Genomic DNA, 25,738 nt, shown 5'->3' on the forward strand with positions numbered 1-25,738 from the left:
CTATAATTTCTTGTACTTCGTGTTTATGGAAAAAAGATGAAATGATAGTACTAACCTCTCTGCCCCAGCTGCTACCATACTCGTAGTCACAACCAGCAACTTGGTGGGCTGTCTCTATGCAACTTGAAATATTGTTAGGACTAATACTACTTGTCTTAAGGCCTGACAATATGTTAGCAGCTGATTTGGTGAATTCCATTGATCTTCCAAAAGTCTCGAGCAAAGCCTCCTTGCTTAATTTTCCTAATAATAAGAAATCAAATTTATTTGCTAAGTATAGGCACATAAAAAGAAGAAAAATACTAGAATGTATTGTAATTTATTATAAATAACAAAAAGTTGGGGGACTCACTCGTAATGTCATTGTCATCAGGAGATAAACAATAGATTACTTTACGCCTATGAAAACATCCAGTTCCTCCATAGAAGGGTCCTTGAATCCCTACTATTCCATGTCCCATATACTGTTTTTAAACAAAATGTGAATTGTTAATAGCCATTCGGGACAAGTTCTAGCTATTATTGTTAATTAGGGCCTATTTGGTATATCTTCATTTTTTGCTTTATTTTTTACTTTTTTAAAAATACATAAAAAACTTGTTTGATAAACTATTTTTGAATTATTAATTTTTTTTTTAAAAAATTCAACCGATCTTTAAGAAAACAACAAAAAAATTATTTTTGAAAATAACTTTTACACAAAATATATATAAAAAAACACTTGTTTTCAAGATTGCGAGCACCTTGCCTCTAGTCTTTAATTGGACTGGATGGTGCTGTTCGGCCTATGGGGGCCCATCACGGGTCTTGTTTTGATAATTCAAACAATTCAATATGTAAAACTCATCAAATACTATATGCTTGTAAAAATCACGTTGATCGGATATCGATAGATATCTCATCTTATCAATTTTTTGTCAACCGTTAATTTGTTCACCGTTTATTTTTTTTTTATACAAAACTGATTTGATCACATAAGTATCGATATCCGATCAACGTGATTTTTTATAAATATATAATACTCGACGAATTCTATATATTAACAGTTCGAATTATTAAAATAGAACCCATGATGGACCCCACAAACCAAACAATACCGTCCAATTGACTAGAAAAATTTCACCAAACAAATTTAACCAATTGCAACCAGCTGAATTGACCAGAAAAATATACCTCACTAGAAGATCAAAACTTCAATTTTTTCTAACAGGATAGTCTCTGTTACAAGAAGTAACAGTTTTAGGAATTAATTTTTTTTTATATTATTCTTATAAGTAAAAGTTTTGTTACAAAAAATATTTGAGAAACAATTATTATTGTCGTGATAATAGTCATTAAAAAGGCATTCCGAAAAAGTTATTAAAAAAAAAAGGCTTAGTAACAAAATTTTGAAAATGTCGCTAATAAAAATACTTTTAGGGACAAAATAATTTGGTCCAAAAAAGAATATTTTTTGAGACAAAAAATTTAGTTTCAAAAGAATAGTAATTTCATCACTAAATATCTATATTCATTGCTAAAAATACAATAATAACACTTTTGACAATAAAAACATTTTGCCTCTATGTAACATACTAAAAAAAGGGGAAAAAAAACAATAAATTATGCATGTATAAGGTTAAAAATTGTATTCACCCAAAAAAAAAAAGGGTTAAAAAATTAACTTACATGGAACAAAACCACCATTTGATTGCCAAAAGGGTCGTCCTTTAATCCATCATAGAAGATTTGAGGAGATTGAACAAATGCACAGTCCCTTTCATCGGTGACTCCCAACAGTAAACACATTGCATGAACCACTATTTGAGGATTATTAACGTACATATCACAGTCTAAGTTCAGCATGAATGGTGCATTTGTTATCACTCCTGATACTCTTGTCTGTTCATATCATTGTACAATTATTTGCATAAATAACAATATATATATATATGGGGAGAGGGATATGTTTAAGAAGAAATTATATAGATTAACCAATTTGATAAAAATAATTGCAAATAGATTGAGGGCAACTCTTTTTGTATGCAAAAGTTGCACCCCACAATGATCCTCACATTTGGTAAATATTTGCCCTATGCTTAAAGAATGAAGAGGAAACTCCGTACGGCTTATTTGACTGAAAATATTTACAAAAACATGGGATGCAACTTTTTCTTGTATAAAAAAATACAGTAAAAATTGGAAGAATTTTAAATCAGGGTAAATTTTGAAAAATAATTACAAATCAGTAGTAAACTTTATCAATATTAATAATTAAAATTATAAAATTTTTCATATATTTGTAATAAAATTTTCAAATTACCATTGAGGGGTAATTTCCCAGTAAAAATTGTACTCTAAAAGGATTCTCACCTTTTGGTTAACATTTTACTAATCTCATACGGATTGGCAGTTTTGCCCAGAATGAAAGATGCTTTGGTTCATGGGCAAATTATTAGGAGTCTCTGTATAAATTATTGATTATAAAAATTAGGAAAGCTTACGTGTTAGTCTTAATAGGTGAACTTATTATCTAATAAATCTTATGATAATTAATGGTATTTTTTATCAAATACTATTAAAAAACGTCACTAATTATTAATTTTCAGTGCAGTTTGAAAATTGTTACAAAAAATGTCACTAATTATAAGTTTTAACAACAATTTAAAAAAATCATCATAAAAAAATGTCACTAATTTGTAACTTTCAACGATAGTTTGAGAAATTCGTCAAAGAAAAACGTTACTAATTGTAAGTTTTAGTGACGTATATAAAACTCGTAACAAAAAAAGTCACTAATTGTTAATTTTCAACAACATATACAAAAAATCATTACAAAAAAATATTTTTACCACCAATTTTATTCGGACTTATTTTCAATAGGACCTGATGAGAATTAAATTTAATTATTACGACTTATTGATAGTTTACCCTATAAATTATAATTTAATCATATTTGTGTTTAAGAAAAATAGTAATGTTACATCCATATAATTCTTTCATTCCAAACTTTTTCAAATGATGTGGTAAGAGAGGATGTAAGTTTACACAGTTATTATATGTTAAAGTATGAGCCAAAATTTAAAATTTTACTTGTCATATCATTCAAGGGATTTGGGGATGAAATTGTGTGAATAAATTATTTTTATATATTAAAAAAAAAAAAAGATGGATGGATCATTAAAGTGCGTAGGTATGGAAGTTCCCATAATGTAAAACTTTGTTGTCGTGAGAAACTTCTCATACCAGAATATTCATAGCGCCAGCCTTGAAATGATGTAGATGCTTTGGACGCTTCTCTCTGGATACGTAGATAACATGTGGCACTCCATTGGATACTCCTTCCTTGTTCTCCCATATAACCTTCAAATTAACATTTAATACTATACATTTAGAATTTTTATTTAAAATTTTACATCAAAATATTAAAGGAAAATTATATCGGTTATTCTTATATTTTGTTTCTTGTATCATTTTGATTTCTACACTTTTAATTGGTTTAATTTTAACCTTTAATTTTAAATTTTTTGTTAATTTGTTCCAATTAATAATATCGTTAGTGTTTTCAACAGAAAATGATTAAATTGGTTGAGGTCAACTAACTAAATTGAGTAAATTATAATTTTAGTCTTAAAAATATAACACATGTCATTTATGTGTATATTTTCCATATAAAAATATTAAGAGTTGTAATTACTTGAACCAAATTGAAATAAAAGCCTAAATTCAAGATCAAAATCAAGTCAATTGTAATTATAGAAATCAAAGTACAAGGACTACCGTCGTAATTTGCCCAAATATCATGTGTAATTCAAATTTATTTTAGGATAAATCATATATCATTTGTCCCTCTAGTTTGAATGACATTTTACTTTGACCCTCGTAATTTCATTTTGAATAATTTAGTCCTTGCACTTTCAATTTTATTGCAATATAATTCCTCTATCATACGTTGTTAACATCTTGAAAAAAAACAAAAATCACATGCAAAACTAAACGAACCAAAATTGAATTTAAAACAAAGTGTAGGAATCACCAATGTAATGAATATATTTTACTAGTGACCTTGTAGTTTAGTTTGAATTTCATTTTGATTTCTCTAATTTTACACATGGACTTTTTCCATTTTAGATTCTGACGGTAAGTGACAAAAAGATCACATTGCGACAAAATTTAAAATATATAGGAATCAAATTACTGAAATTAAAGCAATAAAAACTAAAATGATATTTTAGTTAAACGATAGGACTAATTATATGTAATTTACCTTTCATTTATAATGTAGTAATATTGGAGTGATGAAATACCTTAATTATAGTGGGGTGGTTTTTGCGTTGTATATTTGTGAAATCAGCAAAGTCGCCCGTAAGTTCACAAGGTTGGGACCTTTTGGAAGCATCTTCAATTTTTTGGCTAAGCTTTTCATACTCATCCTGCAAACATATATATGAAGACAAACATTGTTTTGTACATTTTTGTCAGTCATGAATCATCTGCAACAACTTTTATCTCTATCTCTAAACAAATTTGATTCACAAAAAAAGTAAGGAATGTAAAATATGATGAGAGTGTGATATTGAAAGAGTGAATAAGCTTTGTTGTTCAATATATATTGAAAATGTAAGAAGAGGCTCCATATATAGGAGCTGCTATACAACATCATTATGAGAGAAAACATATAAAAGAGAAAACAGCCAAAAGCAGCCGAAAGAAGAATAAGAATCCTATGCTCTGTCCTATAGCTAGCAGTATTAATATATTATACATTAATATAATATATACATTATATATGAACAGCCCCCCTCAAGCTCAAAGAGAACAAACATCAACTAACTGGAGTTTGGAAACAAGGTCAACGAAGCAGCCAGGAGAATGAGCTTTGCTGAAGATATCAGCAGGTTGATCAACAGAAGAGATCGGATGGAGATGGGCAGTACCACGAGTGACGTGTTGACGAATAAAATGGCAGTCAATCTCAATGTGCTTGGTGCGATCATGAAAAACATCATTGTGAGCAATTTGAAGAGCACTGTGATTGTCACAAAAGAGATCAGTAGCACCAGAGGGGGTAACACCCATGTCATCAAGAAGCCAACGAAGCCAGAGAAGCTCCTGAGTAGTATCAGCAAGAGCACGGTATTCAGCCTCAGTACTGGAACGAGCAGTAAGAGATTGTTTCTTGCTGTGCCAAGAAATAAGAGAATCACCCAGAAAAAAGCAGAATCGAGTAGTAGAGCGACGGTCAGTAGGATCTCCAGCCCAATCAACATCGGAGAAAGCACGAAGCTGGAGAGATGAGCAGACGGAATAATGAAGACCATGAAACAGGGTGCCTTTGAGATACCGAAGGATACGAACTAAGGCAACATAATGAGGGGTACGAGGAGCCGACATAAACTGGCTGACAATATGAACGGCATAGGCAATATCAGGACGAGTAACAGTGAGATAGACAACGCTGCCAACCAGCTGACGATATAGGGTAGCATCAGAGAGAAGAGTGTCATCAAGAGGTGTAAGACGACTCTGAGACTCCAGAGAAGTGGAGGCAGTCTTGCAATCCGTAAGACCAGCACGTGTAAGAAGATCAGAGGTATACTTAGCCTGAGAGAGAAAAGAACCCGTAGAATCATGAAAGATTTCAAGACCCAAGAAATAGCTGAGAGAACCAAGGTCTTTCATCTCGAAATGATGGCTAAGAAACTGTTTAAGGCGAAGAATACCATCGAAATCATCACCGGTGATAATCATATCATCCACATAAAGCAAAAGCAGGGTGGTCCCTTGAGCTGTTTTCCGAATAAAAAGAGCAGTATCATAAGAGCTGGAGGTGAAACCACATTCATGAATAGTAGAGCTGAACTTGGCAAACCAAGCGCGGGGGAGCTTGTTTTAGACCATATAAAGCACGCTGAAGTTTACAGACTTTATGAGGTGGATAAGTTGACCTAGGGGGAGGTTGCATGTAGACCTCCTCGAGAAGAACACCATTAAGGAAAGCATTTTTCACGTCCAGTTCAAAAAGATCCCATTGTAGGGTGGTAGCAACAACAATCAAGCTACGAACAGAGGTGAGACGAGCAACAGGAGCAAAGGTCTCCTCATAGCCAATACCATAATCTTGGTTGAAGCCTTTGGCAACAAGACGGGCTTTGTAGCGCTCAATAGATCCATCAGAACAAGTCTTGTTTTTGTATACCCATTTGCAGCCAATGATAGTCTTGCCAGGAGGAAGATCAACAATGTCCCAAGTATGAGTTTTGTCTAAAGCCTGCAATTCATCAGTCATAGCATGCTGCCAAAGAGGATTAGAGCGAGCCTCACGATAGGAGGTCGGTTCATAAGTAGAAAAAGCAGTAGAACTAACAATAAAGTCACGAAGACAAGTAGAAGGTTGGGTTACCCGGTGTGGTCGAGCAGAGGGAGGAGGAGCCAGAGGAAGAGACACAACAGGAGGACAGGATCCCGAGAGAGCAAGAGCAGGACCATCAGAGCGAGCAGGTGCATGGGACAGACCAGTAGGCAAGGCTATCTCGAGAGAGGCTGGCAGGGGCGGTAGAGTAAGTGTATCAGAAAACTCGAGAGAGTCTGGCAGGGGCGGTGAAGTAAGCTCATCAGAAAATAGATCTGTGGAAAGGTCAGTAAAAAACAGAGAGGGTGAGGGAACGGACAAACGGAAGAGAGAGAGAGAAGAAAATATTTTGTGTTCCCAAAAGACCACATGACGAGAGATACGAAGTCGTTGGGAGAAAAGATCCCAACAACGATACCCCTTATGTTCAATACCATACCCCAAGAAGCAACAAAGGTGGGAACGAGATTCAAGTTTGGTACGTTCATGAGGTTGGAGAAGAACAAAACAGGCAGAGCCAAAGACCCTAAGGTTAGTGTAAGGGGGACAGGTGCCATGCAGACGCTCATAAGGAGTGTGATTATGAATGACAGGTGTAAGGATACAATTGATAGTGTAAGCAGCAGTGAGAGCTGCCTCGCCCCAAAAATGTTCCGAACAAGAGGAAGACAGAAGGAGAGCGCGAGTAGTGTCGAGAATATGCAGATGTTTCCGTTCAGCACGTCCATTTTGTTGAGACGTACCGGGACAGGAACGATGAGGTTGAGTACCATGACTCTGAAGGAATGAAAGAAAGTCAAAATCTTTATATTCCATGGCATTGTCGGAGCGAAAAAGCTTAATAGTTTTAGAAAATTGTGTTTTAACCATTGCAGCAAAATTGTAATAAAGTTGTTTGAGCTCAGAGCGATTTTTCATAAGAAACAACCATGTAAAACGGGAAAAATCATCTATAAAAACAACAAAATAGCGGGCGCCGCCCATAGTGGGAGTAGGAGAGGGTCCCTAAATATCAGAATGGATAAGATCAAATGGTGCAAGAGAAACAGAGTCACTTTTATTAAACGAAAAAGCAAGTTGTTTGGCACGTTGACAGGACACAATCTAAAGCATTAGAACTTACAGGACCTAAATGACCACTAGAAATTAAAGATTTTAAACGACCAACAGAAAGATGGCCTAAACGACAGTGCCAAAGCTGAAAAGGAGATAAAGGAGAAGCAGTGGTAGGAGCGGTGATCTGAGAGGAATCTGGAACATGAAGATGGATGAGTTCGTAGAGACGTCCATGTTTACGGCCTATCCCAAGAGTTTGCCCGGTCCGAGGGTCCTGCACCAAACAACCAGTATGGAAAAAAGTAACAGTTAGACCATGCTCACATAATTGACTAATAAAGATAAGATTTAAAGTAAGAGCAGGCATAAGATATACATGAAATAAAGATAAGTGAGGGATGGAAACAGAACCAACATGACTTACAGACAGAAGAGACCCATCAGCAGTATAGATAAAAGGAACATGAGGAATAGAAGAGAGAGGAGTAAAAATAGTAGGGTCAAAGGTCATGTGATTACAACAAGCAAAGTCAAAATACCAAGAAGTGTTACCTGCGGTGACCAAGGTTCTGAAAAGCGGTTGCGGTCGCCGTAACGGTGGCGGTGACGCGGTTGCGGTTGCGGGGTGTAAAGGCCGTAGTGTAACGGTTGCGGTAACCGGAACCGTGAATTTTTTTATTTTTCGCACAATTTGAAAAAAACTTACCGATACGCATATTTTTTTTCCATGATCATATTTATTGGGTTAAAAATAAATATTGATCAATTTTTGTAAATTTTTAAGTATGATGCAATATATTTCATATTTTTAAATCACTATAAACTGAGTTTTTTACATTTTATTTTAATAATTAATGACTTTATATTATACAAAAAATCAATCACTAACTATTATACATAAAATAAACAATGACAAAAGTAAGAGAATAAATAAGAGCCTAAATATATATATATATACATATTTTAACCAAGCCAAATAGATAATGACAATAGATAATGACCACACTTATTATTATTATTATTATTATTATTATTATTATTATTATTATTATTATTATTTTCAAACAATATATAGATAGACACACACAAACAAAATGGTTTAGTGATAGCAGCTGAATAGAATAGCATAGGTCTTACAGTTTCAACAAATTAATAACATGTTCTTCATCTTTCCTCTTCTCTCTCTCTATCTCTTGCTCCTCCATTTTCTTTCTTTATCTTCTCTCTTCTCTCTATCCCTCTTCCCTCATTTTTAGCTTTTTTTTTTGTGTGTTTTTTCGGAAGAAACAGTTTGGAACCGTTACGTAACGGTGCTGTAACAGCCGTAACGGCCTGTTACGACTGCTACGGCAGCCGCTGCGGCCGACACACCTGTGAATCTCAATCACACTGCAAAAGCGGCCGTAACGGGTGGCGGTAACCGCCAAAACCGTTACGTAACGGCGTTACGTAACGGTTGCGGCCGCTTTTTAAAACCTTGGCGGTGACAGACGAAGCAGTAGATGGAGGAGTACCAGAATTCTACCAAAAATGTTAAAACATGGCTTCGACATCTGTGTGAGAGAAGACTAGAGTAGAAGGATCTATAGGGACAGAGGAAGGTAAATCCTCGGAGGCAGCAGTAGCAGTGCGTTGAGCAGGCATTGGTTTAAACGGAGTCCTAGAACGGTAAGAGTTGCTACGGGAAAAATTCCCGGTGGAAGGACCATTGCGAGAGGCACGGGCAGGATTGCGGAAGCAATCTTGCTGGAGATGACCAGGACCAATCTTATTGCAAAACCGACAAAGACGAACTAGACAATTAACTAGAAGATGAGTCGACGGAAGACTGCGATTTTGACAGTAGTTGCAGATAGTTGACCTCTGTAGTGAAGGTGGTGAAGGAGAACTCCGAAGCTAGGGAATAGTAAGAAGAGAGTCCACAGGGTGCGGATGGAGAGTACCAAACCTGGTTTCCTCTGACAGTAGTTCAGAAATTGCTTGCTCAAGAGTGGGTAAAGGAGTGCGATGAAGGAGAGATGCACGTACTGGCTCAAAACGGGGAGTGAGAGCCATGAGAAACTAAACCAAGTGCTGCTGGTCATGGTAAGTAGTAAACAAGGTACCATCCCCAGTACAATGCCATGAAGGTTCAGAAAGAGCGAGTTGATCCCAAACATAATACATTTGGGAGAGGAAATCATTAATGGCTGAGTTATATCTTGGCACATACGGTGAAGATGACTCAGAAGCTGATATTGGTGAGCAAGGCCAGTAGTCTAATAGCATTCTTGTAAAAAATCCCAGATGGCCTTGGCTGGAGAGGAAGCAGAGTCAAGTTGGAACCGACCAAACTGAAGGCTGATAGATGTAACAGAAGTATTGCGAAGCCAAGTGATGATCTGATAGTTTTTACTATCCCAATCCTTTAGACGGTCAACATATTTGGCAGCGGATTCCGTGGTGGCAGCAGATTCCGTAGTTGCTTGGATGGGTTTGCACACATCCCCAGTGATGATGCGCCAAAGTTTCTTGCCTTTGAGGAATCCAGACATAGCTTGTGCCCATAAGACATAGTTAGTCCCGTCAAGAACAACGGAAATAGGGTGGTTAAAGGAGTCCAGGCGATCCATGAGAGAAAAGCAGTACTATCGAGGGAGAATCTAAAAAATCCGAGGACACCAGTGAATGCAGAAGGTCCAAATTAGTGAGAAACCGGGCTGAACCGGCCAGAAAAGTCCAAAAATATGGGTGAACCGGCCTGGGAAAGGTGCTGAGCCGGTTTGAGCTGGACCGGCTGGAGCTGAGGACAAAAGGCGTGTGCAGGTGGCGTAAGCCGAAGACGAAAGCGGCGTGAGACGTGTGCGGCGCGAGAGACGCGTGCGCAAGGTTCTGAAAAGCGGTTGCGGTCGCCGTAACGGTGGCGGTGACGCGGTTGCGGTTGCGGGGTGTAAAGGCCGTAGTGTAACGGTTGCGGTAACCGGAACCGTGAATTTTTTTATTTTTCGCACAATTTGAAAAAAACTTACCGATACGCATATTTTTTTTCCATGATCATATTTATTGGGTTAAAAATAAATATTGATCAATTTTTGTAAATTTTTAAGTATGATGCAATATATTTCATATTTTTAAATCACTATAAACTGAGTTTTTTACATTTTATTTTAATAATTAATGACTTTATATTATACAAAAAATCAATCACTAACTATTATACATAAAATAAACAATGACAAAAGTAAGAGAATAAATAAGAGCCTAAATATATATATATATATATACATATTTTAACCAAGCCAAATAGATAATGACAATAGATAATGACCACACTTATTATTATTATTATTATTATTATTATTATTATTATTATTATTATTATTTTCAAACAATATATAGATAGACACACACAAACAAAATGATTTAGTGATAGCAGCTGAATAGAATAGCATAGGTCTTACAGTTTCAACAAATTAATAACATGTTCTTCATCTTTCCTCTTCTCTCTCTCTATCTCTTGCTCCTCCATTTTCTTTCTTTATCTTCTCTCTTCTCTCTATCCCTCTTCCCTCATTTTTAGCTTTTTTTTTTTGTGTGTTTTTTCGGAAGAAACAGTTTGGAACCGTTACGTAACGGTGCTGTAACAGCCGTAACGGCCTGTTACGACTGCTACGGCAGCCGCTGCGGCCGACACACCTGTGAATCTCAATCACACTGCAAAAGCGGCCGTAACGGGTGGCGGTAACCGCCAAAACCGTTACGTAACGGCGTTACGTAACGGTTGCGGCCGCTTTTTAAAACCTTGCGCGTGCGGGAGAGACGGCTCACGCGGATGGCTTGAGCAGCTTGTAGACGCGTGTAGCTCGTGAGACGCGGAGAGAGGTGGCTCAAGCGACTGGTGGACGCGTGGAGCGCATGGGATGTTTAAGGCGAAAGCAGGTGACGCGCCGACGACAAATATGGCACGTAAGGGCGCGCGAGTTGTCGGATGATGATGAATCTGGTGGCTGTGGATTTGTAGTGAAGAGACGAAGGCTTCTGTGTTGTCCAATCTGTAATTTAGATAAGGACAAGATGGGCAACAATTTGCCAAACAGAAAATGTGATGCAGACAAGATACACAACAATCTGCCAAGCAAAAAAAAAAAATGTGATACAGTGGAAGAAGAGGCTAGGAAAAACACCTGTGCTCTGATACCATGTAAAATATGTTGAGAGAATGATATTGAAAGAGTGAATAAGCTCTGTTGTTCAATATATATCGAAACTGTAAGAAGAGGCTCCATATATAGGAGCTGCTATACAACATCATTATGAGAGAAAACATATAAAAGAGAAAGCAACCGAAAGCAGCCGAAAGAAGAATAAGAATCCCATGCTCTGTCCTATAGCTAGCTGTATTGATATATTATACATTAATATAATATATACATTATACATTAACAAGGAAAATAAATCAACCATGGGTGTTTTATTTATTTATTTATTTATTTCGAGAGATCATATTGAATGATTCCAAAAAATTATCTAAAATTTATTTGTACTTAAGAAGTTACCAACCTATGAGATTAGGAATACATTCAGACTTAGGCCTTGACCACTAAAGTGAACCCCCTAGTATGAAAAATATGTACAACTTTTTATTTGTATATTATTACTCAATAAGATTGTCACATTATTACACAAAATCTACCATAAATTGCAATAAATACCTCTAATCCAAAATTATATAATGTAGTTCATTTTAAGGGTGCAACTCGGACGAGTTTGGACGGGTTGAGAGGTTGTTCAAGCCCAACCTAAGTTGTGCTGAGACCTACCCAGGCCCGTCCAGACCCGAATTGTAACCCGAGACTGCTTGTCCAAGCCCAACCCGAATTGTCTAAGTTGCACGAATTGTAAATAAATTTCAGGTTTTTTTTTTTTGTAGTAACATTATTAAATTATTAAGATTTGACTCTAATTACATTTTTTTTATTATAGAAAATCATTAATACCATCAAAACAAATAATTTATATAATGTAAAAGAGATACTACTCTAGTAGTCCTTACAATTTATGAATGAAAATAAAAAATAAAATAAAAAGATTTTAAGTTATTTGTATATATGATAATATATATTCAATATGATTTAATAATCTAAATTACTTTAATATCATGTAATGACTAATAATTTATATGTATATTTAATATTTTTATATATCTATATATGTATAATTCGCACTTCAGGTTGCTTAACGTCTTTGCCTAAGTCCACTCAAATTTAATTTGTACTTTTGAATTTTTGTCCAAATCCATACCAAATTTGAAAATATCTTGCTCAAGCCATAAAAAAATTCAAACTGGATTTGGGTTGCTCGGGTTGAACCTGTCCAAGTTACACCCCTAGTTGAGTTAGAATGAGCACCAAAGTTGCACAAAAATTACTATTTGAATGTTACAATTGCACAATTATTCAACAAAAATATATAGTTTGAAGAACTTTTATTTATCTTGTAAGGGTAAAATAATAAATTTCACCATTCAAAATCATCAATTTATGTAAATGTTGCAATTAAAAGAAACAATTGAATTACCTTCATCTTTTTCCATTCTTGTTGGAACTCTAGTGAAACATCTTGAGGTGATGTAGATTCAACAGAGAAGAATCGAAAGGGAGCTCTGATTTGAACGTTGTACTTCTTACAAAATGGAACCCAAATCTTTGCAAATTTGGAAGCTTCAACAAGAGAGTAGAAGGTGAGAGGTGAAGCCCCATCATCAGATACATAGCAAGCCAACTTATCAGCTGGATAATCAACAGCTAACAGAGATAGTACAGTGTTCACTGTGAGGATAGGGGGTTCTAGGGCAGGATCTGCTGTTGTAACAAACATGTCCACAGGGGGGAGCTCAAGCTTCCTATTAACCAAAAAGGAATTTGAAAAATATCACTTTTTTTTCTTTGTTCTTTTTTTAAAAAGAAGTGCATAAATTTGAACATATATAATGTAGATTTAAACTTCTTGTAGTATAGAACACACTTGAGAATGAATTTGATCAACACGTTTTCCGTTTTGCAAAATTTTTTTTGAGAAGAACCTTCTTTCCAGTTGTCTAGGAGAAATGTTTATTCAATTCAGGCGGCCCACTAATAATCATATCAACAATGATTCATCTCACTAAAAACATCACCACTAATAACATTAATGCATTAAAAAAATTAAAAAAAAAAAATACAACTCTAAGACCAGAACATCACATCATTAATGACGGGACCACTGCTACCTAATGAGTGGGAACACTAATTAATGGTCCCAAGCATTTTTCTAATCATATTTCCATGACTCCAGTCATTAATTTTTTTAGGAATTTCTTCTTGTTTTGTGTGTGAATTTCTTCTTGTTTTTTGTGCGTGTGTGTGAGAGAGAGAAATAGAAGTTGTTTAGGATGATCTAAATAAGTGTATTTTTTTTATCTTTTTATCAAAAGATGTGCAGAAAAATAAAGAAATGATGTGATGAAAAAAGGATGAAAAGATAAAAAAATGGATTATTTTAAGTACGCCAAACTTAGCCATAGTATAGATTATATATGAAAAATATAAATTAATCTTGCGATAAACAAATATTTCATCATATTTATAATTAAAAAAATATAATTTTAAAAATAAATTATTAATTTTTTTAAAAATAAAAAAAAATTAAATTACGTCATTACAATTATGATCTTTCTAAGAATGACTTACAAAAAAATACATCAAAGTACCAGTCAGACCCAGGAAAGTGGATAGAAACTTATTTTCATTTTATTTTTTTGATGATTTTTATTTTTTATTTTTTATTTTTTAAAATATATATATATGTTTATGTACTGAAAAATGAGATATAATCATACAAGTTTATGTTTTTGACCAATTTTATAAATCTATTAATGTATAAATGAAAAAATTAATTGATATTTAAAAAAGATATAAAGAGAATAGACCATAATATTATTGAATTTAAAAAATGAGTTTAATTTTTTGGCATAACTACCATCATGAGTATAGAGATGGTGAAGAACTAGAAATAACAGTGAACGGCATAAGAGAAAGATATTGGTATGATATATATATACCGTTGCAAGAGACGTTTTGTGTAAGTCAAGTAGTCAACTTGGTTCCATTTGGTGCTAATAACGAGAACCCAGGTGAAAGTAAACCATGACTCGCACAATAGAGCCAAAACCCAAGTGAACCCATGATCTTTGAGGGAGAGAAGACGATAGAGTAGGAGAGAGAAGAGAAGGAAGAGGATGATGAGTTCAATAGCTCTGGATATGTTGTTTCTACGACTGATTCGATCATAGAGAGGTGCAGAAAGGGGAGGGTTGGCCATTGCGAGGAATAAGTGGATACGTGTTCGAGCTTCGAGTTGTTGTTCAAGGCTATTTATATACGGGGAGATTGTTTGAGATTTTTAAAAAAGTGCTTATAATTTTACAGTATGGCGCTGTTTGGTAACGGTGAGTTAAGGCTATTAAAGTCTAAAATACAAAATAAGTTTAAAAGTGAATATTGTTTACAGTTTTTTTAAAAAAATAAAATAAAATAAATAAATAAAATAGGTTGCAGCCCTGTGCCTACATTGTCACAGCCGGGAATTGTTACATCAATGGCTAAATTACTATTTTGCTCCTTTACATCGATTTAAAAAATTATAATTTAAGGATAAATTTGTCATTTTAAATTCAAACATCATTTCAACACACTTTTCAATACAACAACTTAACTAAAAATTCATCTCATCTTCTCAAACACAAAAACTAAAATAGCCTACTAAAATAATCAAAAAGTCTCTAAAATAGTCACTTCCCAAACGAGGCCTATATGTTAATTTTTAGGGTAAATTACATTGACACCCCTTAAGATTTGGTCCAATTATTACTCACTCCTTGAAGTTTTGAAAATTACATTTTTACCCTTATGGTTAATAGTCTCATTTCACAAATCCCCCCTTCCGATTTATATAAAAAGTAACAACTTCTAGTAGAAAAACAAAGAAAATTACATTAAAAAAAAATTAAATGAAAGGAAAAAAAAAAAAAAGAGAAAGTAAAGCAAAGAAGAAAAAAAGAGAGTGTATGAGTTCAATATCTTCATTCCGTCTAAACAATTACAATGACAAGAGGGTTAGTGTAATTTCCCAATCGTTAGAGGTGATATGTATTAAACCCAAACCTCAGGAGTGTAAGTGTAATTTACCCTAATTTTTAATTTATCACACACTTAATAATGGAAAGTCCAACTTCTATACTTGAATTTGTGGATATGAGATCTCGTTTAGGAATTAATTATTTTAATTTTATAAAAAAAATTTTTTTTTAAAATAATGTGATAATTTATAATAATTTTTTTAATTAAAATCTTAAATTTCTAATGAGACCTAAATATAGCATTTCTCTTATAGTGTGCTTGATTCAAGGGATCAGGGGGACTAAACACTATTTGGATTATAATTTATTAGAAATCTTTTATCCGGCATTTGCTCTTTTTTAGTCCACCCGATATGAAGTTCGACCGGACTTCTTATCCCCATATGTGGGGTTACACTCTCCGGAGGGGAATATGGGACAATTTTTCATGGGATAACAATTCCATGTGATTAAGTGGTGAAATGATCATTTTGACCCTCTACTATTTAATTATATATTATATTTAGAAAAATTCAATAAAATTTAAATGTCTCAATTTAAAAGTAAAATAATTTTATTTAACTTTTTATGATGCTTTATTTATTTAATTTTTTAAAATAATTTTTTATAGATATATATTGATGTTTTATTTTAAAATTTTATTTAATTTCATTATTTAAATTTTAATAGATGTTTTATTTAATTTCATTATTTAATTATTATTATTTTTTAAAGTAAATTTAATTAATTGTGTAAAAAATAAAATAAAATAAATTTTATTTAATCTAACTAAAAATAATTAAAATATTAAAGATATGTTTAATATTGCTATTACTTAGTAAACAATTAAAAAATGATAAATAGTCTTTTACTCATTTATCCTTATCCAGTTCGTCTAACCAAATATTAGATTCATTAAAAAAAAAGTTATTTCCAGACATCTAATTCTATGATAAAACAAACACGAAACACACATTCAATCCAACCAAATAGTCCAGAAATTTACAATCCTAGGATTCAAATTTGATAGATTTTAATTCTACCTTATCTAGTCTGTCTAATCATACACACACTTACAGATACATAGACAATGAGAGTGCAATGTGTGTGGGATTTATGTGGTGTTTTGAGAAGTTGGTAAAAATTGATTTTTTAGCATTTTTAAATTTTTGGTATTTTTTTGTATAAAAAAATTGACTTTATTATGATTTTTCTATGTAAAAAAGTTAAAAAGTAAAAAAAAAACTTAGATTGCATTTGGTAGAATTTTGTAAGAGCATCTCCAACGGTTGAACAATTTTTTTACCCAATTTGAGTAAAAAAAAGACGTTTGGCTCAATCTGATATCAATCACTCCAACGGTGTACTGTAGCTTTCATCAAAACGCACTGGACGTCCGAAGGGACGACCGATCAGTCGACCGAAAAGAGCAAAATCTGTACAATTTTGTAGTTGAATTTTCAAACTTGAGGGTCATCCGTGGGGTCGACATCCCAGTGTAAAATCTGTACAAATTTTTGCCAAAATTGATCATCTGGTAGTAAAAATACAACGATAATGAATAGTGTTTTGGTGAAAGACCCAGCGCATTCTCAGTTTGGTAAAAAAGTTGGTGAATTCTCAATTTGATATCGTTTTGAATAAACTGTTGGAGACAAAACAAGCTGTCATTTTTCACCAAATTCAATTTTTTTTTTTTTTATCAACAAAATAAAGCTTTATTGATGAAAAAAGTACAATACGTGCAAAAATACATCAACAAAGAAGATAAGTGCACTAAGGAGTTGTTTGGGATGACCTAAATAAGTGCACTTTTTGTCTTTTTACGAAAAAATGTGCAGAAAAGTAGAGAGGTGATGTGATGAAAAAAAGATAAAAAGATGGATTATTTTCAACTTCCCAAACTTGGCCTAAGTATCAAAGGTAACCTCAACAATCGCAACTAGGTTGGCATTGCAAAGGAAGCAAAATCATTTGTTAGCACTTGACCCAAGATTGATGAGAAACCAATCAAAAGCAACCAACAAAAGAAAGAACAAAAAACAGAAAAAAACACCTAAGGCGAAGAAATAACTCTGGGCCAAGAAAAAACAACAATCAGCATATCAGCAGCTCATATCAGCAGCACACATCAGGAGAACAGCCTCATAACAACACCACCAAGAGCAGCTTTATAACAGCAACTCAAATCAGCATCACACACCAGCAACCAGCACCAGCATATTTAGCAGATTCAAATTTGGTAATGAATTTGGTCAACCATTGGAGATGGTCAAAATATGATTTGAGAATAAATTGTATTTTGAGTTTGTGAGTTTTGGAACTATGATTTGAGTGTGAAAAATTTGTTTGGTGAATGAGTTTTGAAAAGAGTTTTGAATTGAGTGGAAAATTTTTGATGTGACATATGATATTTAATACAAAAACTTGCAACTCATAACTGAATACACAACTCAAAATTCTATTAAAGTTCATAAATTTTTTAAAAAATTTCTGAAAATATTTTTTATTGAATATATAAAAATTAACATGTGTCAATTGCCAAAAAAATAAATAAATAAAAAAATTTACACCGTTCTGATCAACCGATGGGACGAGTGGTTAGCCTAAATTTTCACGCCTTTGACCGCGTTTTCAAAAGTGAGTGTGAAATTAAATTTTTAAAAATCATAAACAAACATTATGTTCAAATCAAATTCTGAAACTAACATTTCAGAGTTTCGCCAAACAGAACCTTACATATCCATGCGCGGTTGTGAGGCAGCGTCGCCACGCAATTCACTATTAATTGAATAAAAATTCAATGTAATGATAATATTAAAGTGATATATAAAAATTATTTAAATTAGCAATATATTATATAAATTAGTAGTTAACCCGTATAATATATGTGTTATTCTTTTTAAAAAATATTTAATGGTATAATATGTGTTATGAAAGATTAATTTTAATTTTAATTTAAAATGAAAATTAAAATTAAAGTATAACTTTAATTATTTATTTTGATAATTTTGGCGCTATCATTCTATAAAATTTTTATTTGAATACTTATATATAATATTAATTTTAGTTAAATTATTTATATATTTTGGTAATTTTAGTTATATCGTATTGTAAAAGTGTGATTATCATATAATAATTTTGTATGATATATAAGAAGAATTAGTAACATAAAATTAAAAGTAATTCTAACTATTTAATTTTCTTTTATATTCATTTGAAAAATAAAAATATGTAAAAATAGAAATTATATATCATTTATTAAACAATTAAATACAAAAATGTTGTAGTTGGATTATCATATAATAATTTTATTTGATATATATATATTAAATTAAAAGATTTTGAATAAAAATTCTTAATTGAATTAAAATATCAACTATATAAAATAAATTCAACACGACTAACCAAAAAAGAATCACATAATAATATCTAAATTCAAAAAGGAAAAATAATGAAAACATCCAAACAATAAATACATCTCAGTGTGTGAAGTAATTAATTATTTGTAATATGATGTTAAAATAGAAAAAAACTTACTGATCAATAATTGAAAAAGTAACTCAAGTAGTAAATCTAAACTTAGAGGTTCTTCGAGAGTATCACTGTTATGCAGGTTTTTCCTCCTGTAAGTTGTGATTATATAAAATAATATAAAAAATGAAATATAATTTCAAATATGGAATTACTATAAAATTTAAATAACAAATTCATAATATAGAATAATATAGAATTGATATTGGGTATAGAATAATATACGGGAAAAGCAAAAAAAAAAAGGGGGACAATTTAACATTAAACAAAAATCCTAATACCCTTGAAAGAATTAAGAAGGAAAAAACGTAAAATGAAAAATTGATATTAGGTTTGTGGATTATCTCAATTTATCATGAAAAATATATATTTATTAAATAGAGTCCATATAAAGTAGGTACAGTTAATATAATTTAAATTAAATTTGAATTTGTGTAAAATTCTATATATAATTAAGAAAATATATGCTGATGTGGTTTTTTTTTTTTTTTTTAAAAAAAAGCCTTATAATGTGTCACCTAAGTATGAGAAAAATATTATTTTTAATATAATCTATATATATGATATTAATAGTTAAAATTATAATTTTTTTCATCAATATATAACTTTTTAAAATGAATTGAATTATAATTTCTCTTATTTTTTAAAAATTTAACACAAAAGTAATGGGATACCGTACAATATTTGCACACGGTTAAGCTTTTCTCTTTTTTTTATTTTTTATTTTTTTTTTTAATGATTACATATCTAAAAGTTTTAGGTACATAAATTTTAAAATTTGATTAGTTGTTAAAAATTACATTGAAAACGAGAATTGAGAAATTTGAGGGAGAAGTATTTAAAACTCTAAAAACAAAGGAAATTCAAATGATATTGTAGAATATACTTGTTGGTCTAAAAGGTTATTTGGGATGACCTAAATAAATATATTTTTTATTTTTTTATGAAAAGATGTGCAGAAAAAATAGAGAGGTGATGTGATAAAAAAAAATAAAAAGATAAAAAGATGGATTATTTTCAACTTCCCAAACTTGACCTAAATCATAACACCGGCTAATTTTGTATTAATTTAAAAAAAAATAAAATATGTGAGATATCTATTTGTATATAAAATGAAACGTGTAAATAAATGTACTTTTTAATTTTTTTATAAAATATAGATTAGATATGTATTGAATTTGAAGTGATGTAATAAAGAGATAATATGACATAAATAAGATTATATGATTTAAATAAAATAATAATTTTTTAATTTTTTAAATTATCACAAATAAGATCAAAATGTTAGCTACAGCGCCACCTGTACAGTTGATTATAATTACGTTGCGGTCACTAATCAATCACCAAGCCTATATATTATGTAGGCCCAGTACTGGAGTAGTTGATTGATAACTACGCTGGAGTCAAAAATCAATCACCAAGCCTCTATTTATTTATTTTTTTTTTCTTAACTAAAGCCTATTTATTATATAGGCCCATAGTGGCCTACTGAGTGGTTGATTATAATTATGTTGCGGTCAGTGATCAATCACCAAGCCTGTTTATTATATAGGCCCATTATGGGCCTACGGATCCTCTAATCTCTGTAAAAAGAAATGAAACAACAATGATTTATGCTATTAAAAAAAAAATTATTAATAGCATTAATATATTAAAAATATCAAAAAAAAAAAACAAAACAAGGCATAAGTAATGGGCGGGCTCCACTATCACATTATTCGTAGTGTTATTAGAGTACTATTTTTAGTACTCTTAATCATTTTTGAAAATGAAATTAGATGCGTAATGAAATTAGAAGTCAATATCAATAGTGTTTAGTTTTAATTTTCTGAATTCAGTTTTTTAAAAAATGAATTTTTTATTTTTCGTGTTTTTTTTAATGAATATATTTTAAATTTTAAATATTTTTTAAATTTTTTTAGATGTACTTTACTTAGATGTATCTAAAACGGAACATATTTGTGAAAAAATATTTTAAAAAATTAATAAATATACAAAAATATGAAAAAATATATTCATTTTTCCTATTTTTTGGTATTTAGTGAATTTTTAAAAAAAATTGTTCACGAAAATCATGTTTTTTTAAATGTATTTATATTATGTGTGTCTAAAAGTTACAACAATTACTTAAAATATAAAAAAAAAAATCAGTAAAAAAGAAATACAAAAAAAAAGAAAAGAATTTTATGAAAAGTGTTTTTAAAAACTTGAAAACAAACATGGTGATATATTTGTAAGAACATAAAAAATGAAACCTGGTACATAATATTTTTTTTCCCCCAACAAATTTCTAAATAATTTTTTAACGTCAATATAATTTGGTGATGAAAGCATATTGATAAAATATAGGTTATTGTGACGAAATTTGATAATAAAATTTATTTTTGTCCCAAAAATGTAACCCAATGATGATAAAATATTAATTTTTTTTTTATTTTTTTGAAAATTATAGGAGACGCAAAAAAAAATTTTGAGTGAAAAATTGAGGCACCAATTTTTTTTTTTTTTTTTGGTTCAAATTATTTTAGCTTACTGGAAACGAACATTTTTGTCACAAAATATAAATTTTTTTTTGACAAACGGAATTCGTCATTAATAAATTCCCCAGCTATTAAAAGATGTCGTTGCATATTTCTATTTATTAGATTACAAATATATTTTTGTCTGAGAATGATAAATTATAGAAAACCAAAATATTTTGTCACCAATAAACATTCCATAAGGTTCACAATGTTGTTTCATCTTTCTGTTAATTAGGCGACAAATGTATTTTTGCCTCAAAAAAATAAGTTGTGGGAGACAAAAACGTTTCGTCACTAATAAATTCATCCTTTGTAACACAATATTTTTGTTAATTAGGTGACAAATATATTTTTGTCTTGAAGGAGTAAATTGCGAGAGACAAAAAATTTTGTCACTAAAGTTGTAGAGGACAAAAATATTTCGTCATCAATAATAAATTATCTGTAAACAACGTTGTTCTCGTATTTCAATTGATTAGGCAATGAACATATAAGTTTAAGGAGATGAAAATATTTTATCAATAATTATTTTTCTTTATTAAATTGCTATCGTTTTGTGTTTCGGAGCACTGAAACTGTGACTCCAAAAGACATACTCTCACCCTTATCATTCACTTTCACGTACACGGACACTGAAGTAATGACCCAAGAAGACACTATCTACAAACTCTCATTTCTCTCTCGCACTTAAGCCTTTTGTCTCACAAGCATTGAAGCCGTGACTCAAGAGGACATTCTATAAACCCTCTCTTCTATTTCACACTAAAGCCCCTCTCTTCTATCTCACACGTAAGCTCTTCGTGCATGCAAGCATTGAACATATTATCTAAGAAGATACCCTATACAAACCCACTATTTTTTCTTACAAGTAAAGCCCCTTATTTGTCATAACTCAAAAAAGTCAAAAAGTCATTATCCTATTAAACTCGCATCATCTTATTTAAGTAGTATCATCTCTCTACCCTATCACTTCAAACCAACCCATACCCAACTCATATTTCATAAAAAGTCAAAAAAAACACTTATTTAGATCATTCCAAACTACAAATTAAAATATTTACCAATTTTTATTATTTATTTATATTAATACTAATATCTTGTGTCAAGATTTCAAAAAGTCAATGACTCATGCAACAACCTCTAACCCACCTCCCAATACGATGACTCTCATTTTGAGATCTATACTACAAATATATGAGACTCCAAATCAAGATCTTAGATTTGAGATTTGATAAATAAGATTGTTACTATTTGAGTATACACATAATATTTATGCCTTTCTTTTAGTTATTTTTATGTGGACTTTGATTAAGGAAAAAAAAAAAAAAACCTAATGAAATAATTGTGGAAAAGGAATAGCATACAACGAGCAATATAGCATATGATTTCAACTTTTGTTTTTATGATTTGATGGAGAATTCAAATAAATAAAATATGTGATATAAATTAGAAGAAAAAGAGTACCGAAAGATATAAATGAAAAGAAGCAGCGAGTTCTCCAACATGAAGCCTTGGGCAAAAGCCTATTATCAATAGCATAAAAATAAGATTTATGCTAAAATAATAGTATACTCAACAAAAACAAAGTCTTTTAAAAAATTTCATGATTATGTATTGCATTTGTTTTGTTTAGTATAATTTTTATTTATTATATAAATTTGACTTCAATTAATAATTAGGTGCTATTTGGTAATACTTACGTTTTCAGTTTTCTATTTATATTTATAAAAATTTAAAAAATTCAAATAAAAACTTGTTTTGTAAAATTTTTGATTTATAAATTAGTGGTCTCAGTTTATAAATTTAGTCAAAAAATGATAACACAAAAAATGTATTTCTATTTTGAGTTTTCAATTTTTTTTTTTTTTTTTACCACCCAACATAGCCACCACCCGCCACCATTTTCTACCACCGTCTTCCACCACCACCACCCGCCACCATTTTCCACCACCTCCCACCCCCCATCACCACCTCCCACCACCGCTCACCACCCACCTGCCACCACCACCTGCCACTACCATCCACCGCCCGTCGCCACCACCCGGCACCTACTTGCCATCACCACCCACCACCCACCTGCTACCACCATCCACCGCCTACCACCACCAGCCACTCACCACCACCAGCTACCTGTCACCCACTCACCTGCCACCACCACCACCCGCCATCCACCACCACCACTGCCACCACCCACCACCACCACCTACCTACCACCACTACTCACTACCACCCACTCGCTACCACCTACCACCCGCCACCGTCACCCACCTACCCACCCACCACCACCACCACCCGCCATCCGCCACCCACTTGCCGCCACCACCCACCACCTGCCGCCACCACCACCACCACTACCCACTCGCTACCACCCACCACCCGCCACCGTCACCCACCCAACCACCATCACCACCCACCACTCACTCGCCACCACCCACCACCACCTGTCATCCGCCACCCACCTGCCACCACCACCCACCACCTGTCACCACCACCACCACCATCCACCACCAGCCACCTACTTGCCATCACCACCCACCAGCCACCTACCACCACCAGCCACCCACCACCACCAGTTACCTGTCACCCACTCACCCGCCACCACCACCACCCGCCACCTACCTACCACCACTACTCACCACCACCCACTCGCTACCACCTACCACCCGCCACCGTCACCCACCCACCACCTGCTGCCGCTACCACCACCACTACCCACTCGCTACCACCCACCACCCGCCACCGTCACCCACCCAACCACCATCACCATCCACCACCCACTCGCCACCACCCACCACCACCTGTCATCCGCCACCCACTTGCCACCACCACCCACCACCTGTCGCCACCACCACCACCACCACCACCCACTCGCCACCACCCACCACCCCCCACCGTCACCCACTACCACCACCTGCCACCTACCAACCACCACCACCTACTAGCCACCACCCACCACCACTCGCCACCCGCCACCCACCTGCCACCACCACCCGCCACCGCCACCACCCACTCGCTACCACCCACCACCCGCCACCGTCACCCACCCACCTGCCACCGTCACCCACCACCAGCTACCCACCACCCGTCGTCACCACTTTCCACCACCGTCTTTCGCCGCCACTTGCCACCACTTGTCATTTTTCACTCTTTTTTATATTTTTAAAATTTTTTAAATATTTTGTCAATTACCGAATGCGTTTATGGTTTATGTTTTTCTAAAAATAAATAAAAAATAAACAAAAATCAGTTTATAAAATTTTTGTAAATATAAATTGAAAACGTAAATGTTACCAAACACACTCTTAGTGAATGATGGATGACGGAAAAAAAAATAAATAAATAAATTAGCACAAAAATATTATATTTCATACTATTGCACCTAGTCTATTTTTGCTTAGTAAATTGGGTGCCCAGGCCATAAATTCAATTTCCAAACTTTTAAGGGAACCACTCCGGATGCTAAACTTTTAAGGTCTCAAGGACACATGGTTTTTGTTGGACAGATGTGGCATTGTATTTAAAACTTTGTAATCATTTGACTTGAGTTTTACAAATTCGTTAATTACAACCCAAAAAAAAACAAAAAACCACCAAGTTTTCATGTATTTTTTACTTTAAATCTTAATGTTTCAATTTTCAATAATGTTAGAGGGTCACAATTTTTGTGGCCACAATGGCTCAAAACTGCCAAAAACCTGTCGTTTTGTCATGTTTTGCACCCAAAACGACGTCGTTTTGACAGTTTTGAGCCATCGTGGCCACAAAAATTGTGGCCCTCAAACATTTTCCTTCAATTTCATATCACACTCATGTTGGGCCTCAACAAAATGAAAAACCCTCTGTAATGCTCACTCAAAATTAATGTATTAAAATTATTTTCTTGTACAAATTATTAATATTTTCTAAAATAAAATACATCCACATCCACTTCCATACACATCCACATTCATATTCACAAAATCATATATACGAATAATATATATGTCCTGTAACAATATAGTGTTAACCAAACATTCATTACAGAAATATATAAAACAACCACGAACAATACTAATAATTTTTGATAATTCAAGAATTCAAATTTGAATCTAAAAGAAAACAAAAGTAAACGACAGTACAAATAAAAAAAAACACATCCATTATAGCTTGTTTTAGTATCAA

At 32.9% G+C, this 25,738-nt stretch overlaps 1 protein-coding gene across 5 annotated transcripts in view; it reads right to left on the reverse strand.

The window, feature by feature from the left end:
- The window catches only part of LOC114274218 (cellulose synthase-like protein H1), a 30,517-nt gene extending 15,738 nt beyond the window's left edge, over positions 1–14,779 (reverse strand). For 2 of the 5 annotated variants that reach the window (XM_082879418.1, XM_082879421.1), the window contains exons 1-8: positions 14,466–14,751; positions 12,944–13,268; positions 6,383–7,661; positions 4,287–4,412; positions 3,226–3,342; positions 1,669–1,881; positions 353–464; positions 56–243 (exon numbers count right to left, since the gene is read on the reverse strand). In XM_082879418.1, coding sequence (XP_082735544.1) covers positions 56–243; positions 353–464; positions 1,669–1,881; positions 3,226–3,342; positions 4,287–4,412; positions 6,383–7,315 — 1,689 coding nt within the window. In that variant the 5' untranslated portion in view covers positions 7,316–7,661; positions 12,944–13,268; positions 14,466–14,751. Of the gene's footprint in view, positions 1–55; positions 244–352; positions 465–1,668; positions 1,882–3,225; positions 3,343–4,286; positions 4,413–6,382; positions 7,662–12,943; positions 13,269–14,465 lie in introns of all 5 variants that reach the window. The other 3 variants (XM_082879420.1, XM_082879422.1, XM_082879419.1) reach the window with 2 other exon arrangements.
- Positions 14,780–25,738: the final 10,959 nt, after the last annotated feature.

This window comes from Camellia sinensis, chromosome 7 (assembly GCF_055761805.1).
Source record: "Camellia sinensis isolate YWXY chromosome 7, ASM5576180v1, whole genome shotgun sequence".
Taxonomy (NCBI): Eukaryota; Viridiplantae; Streptophyta; class Magnoliopsida; order Ericales; family Theaceae; genus Camellia; species Camellia sinensis.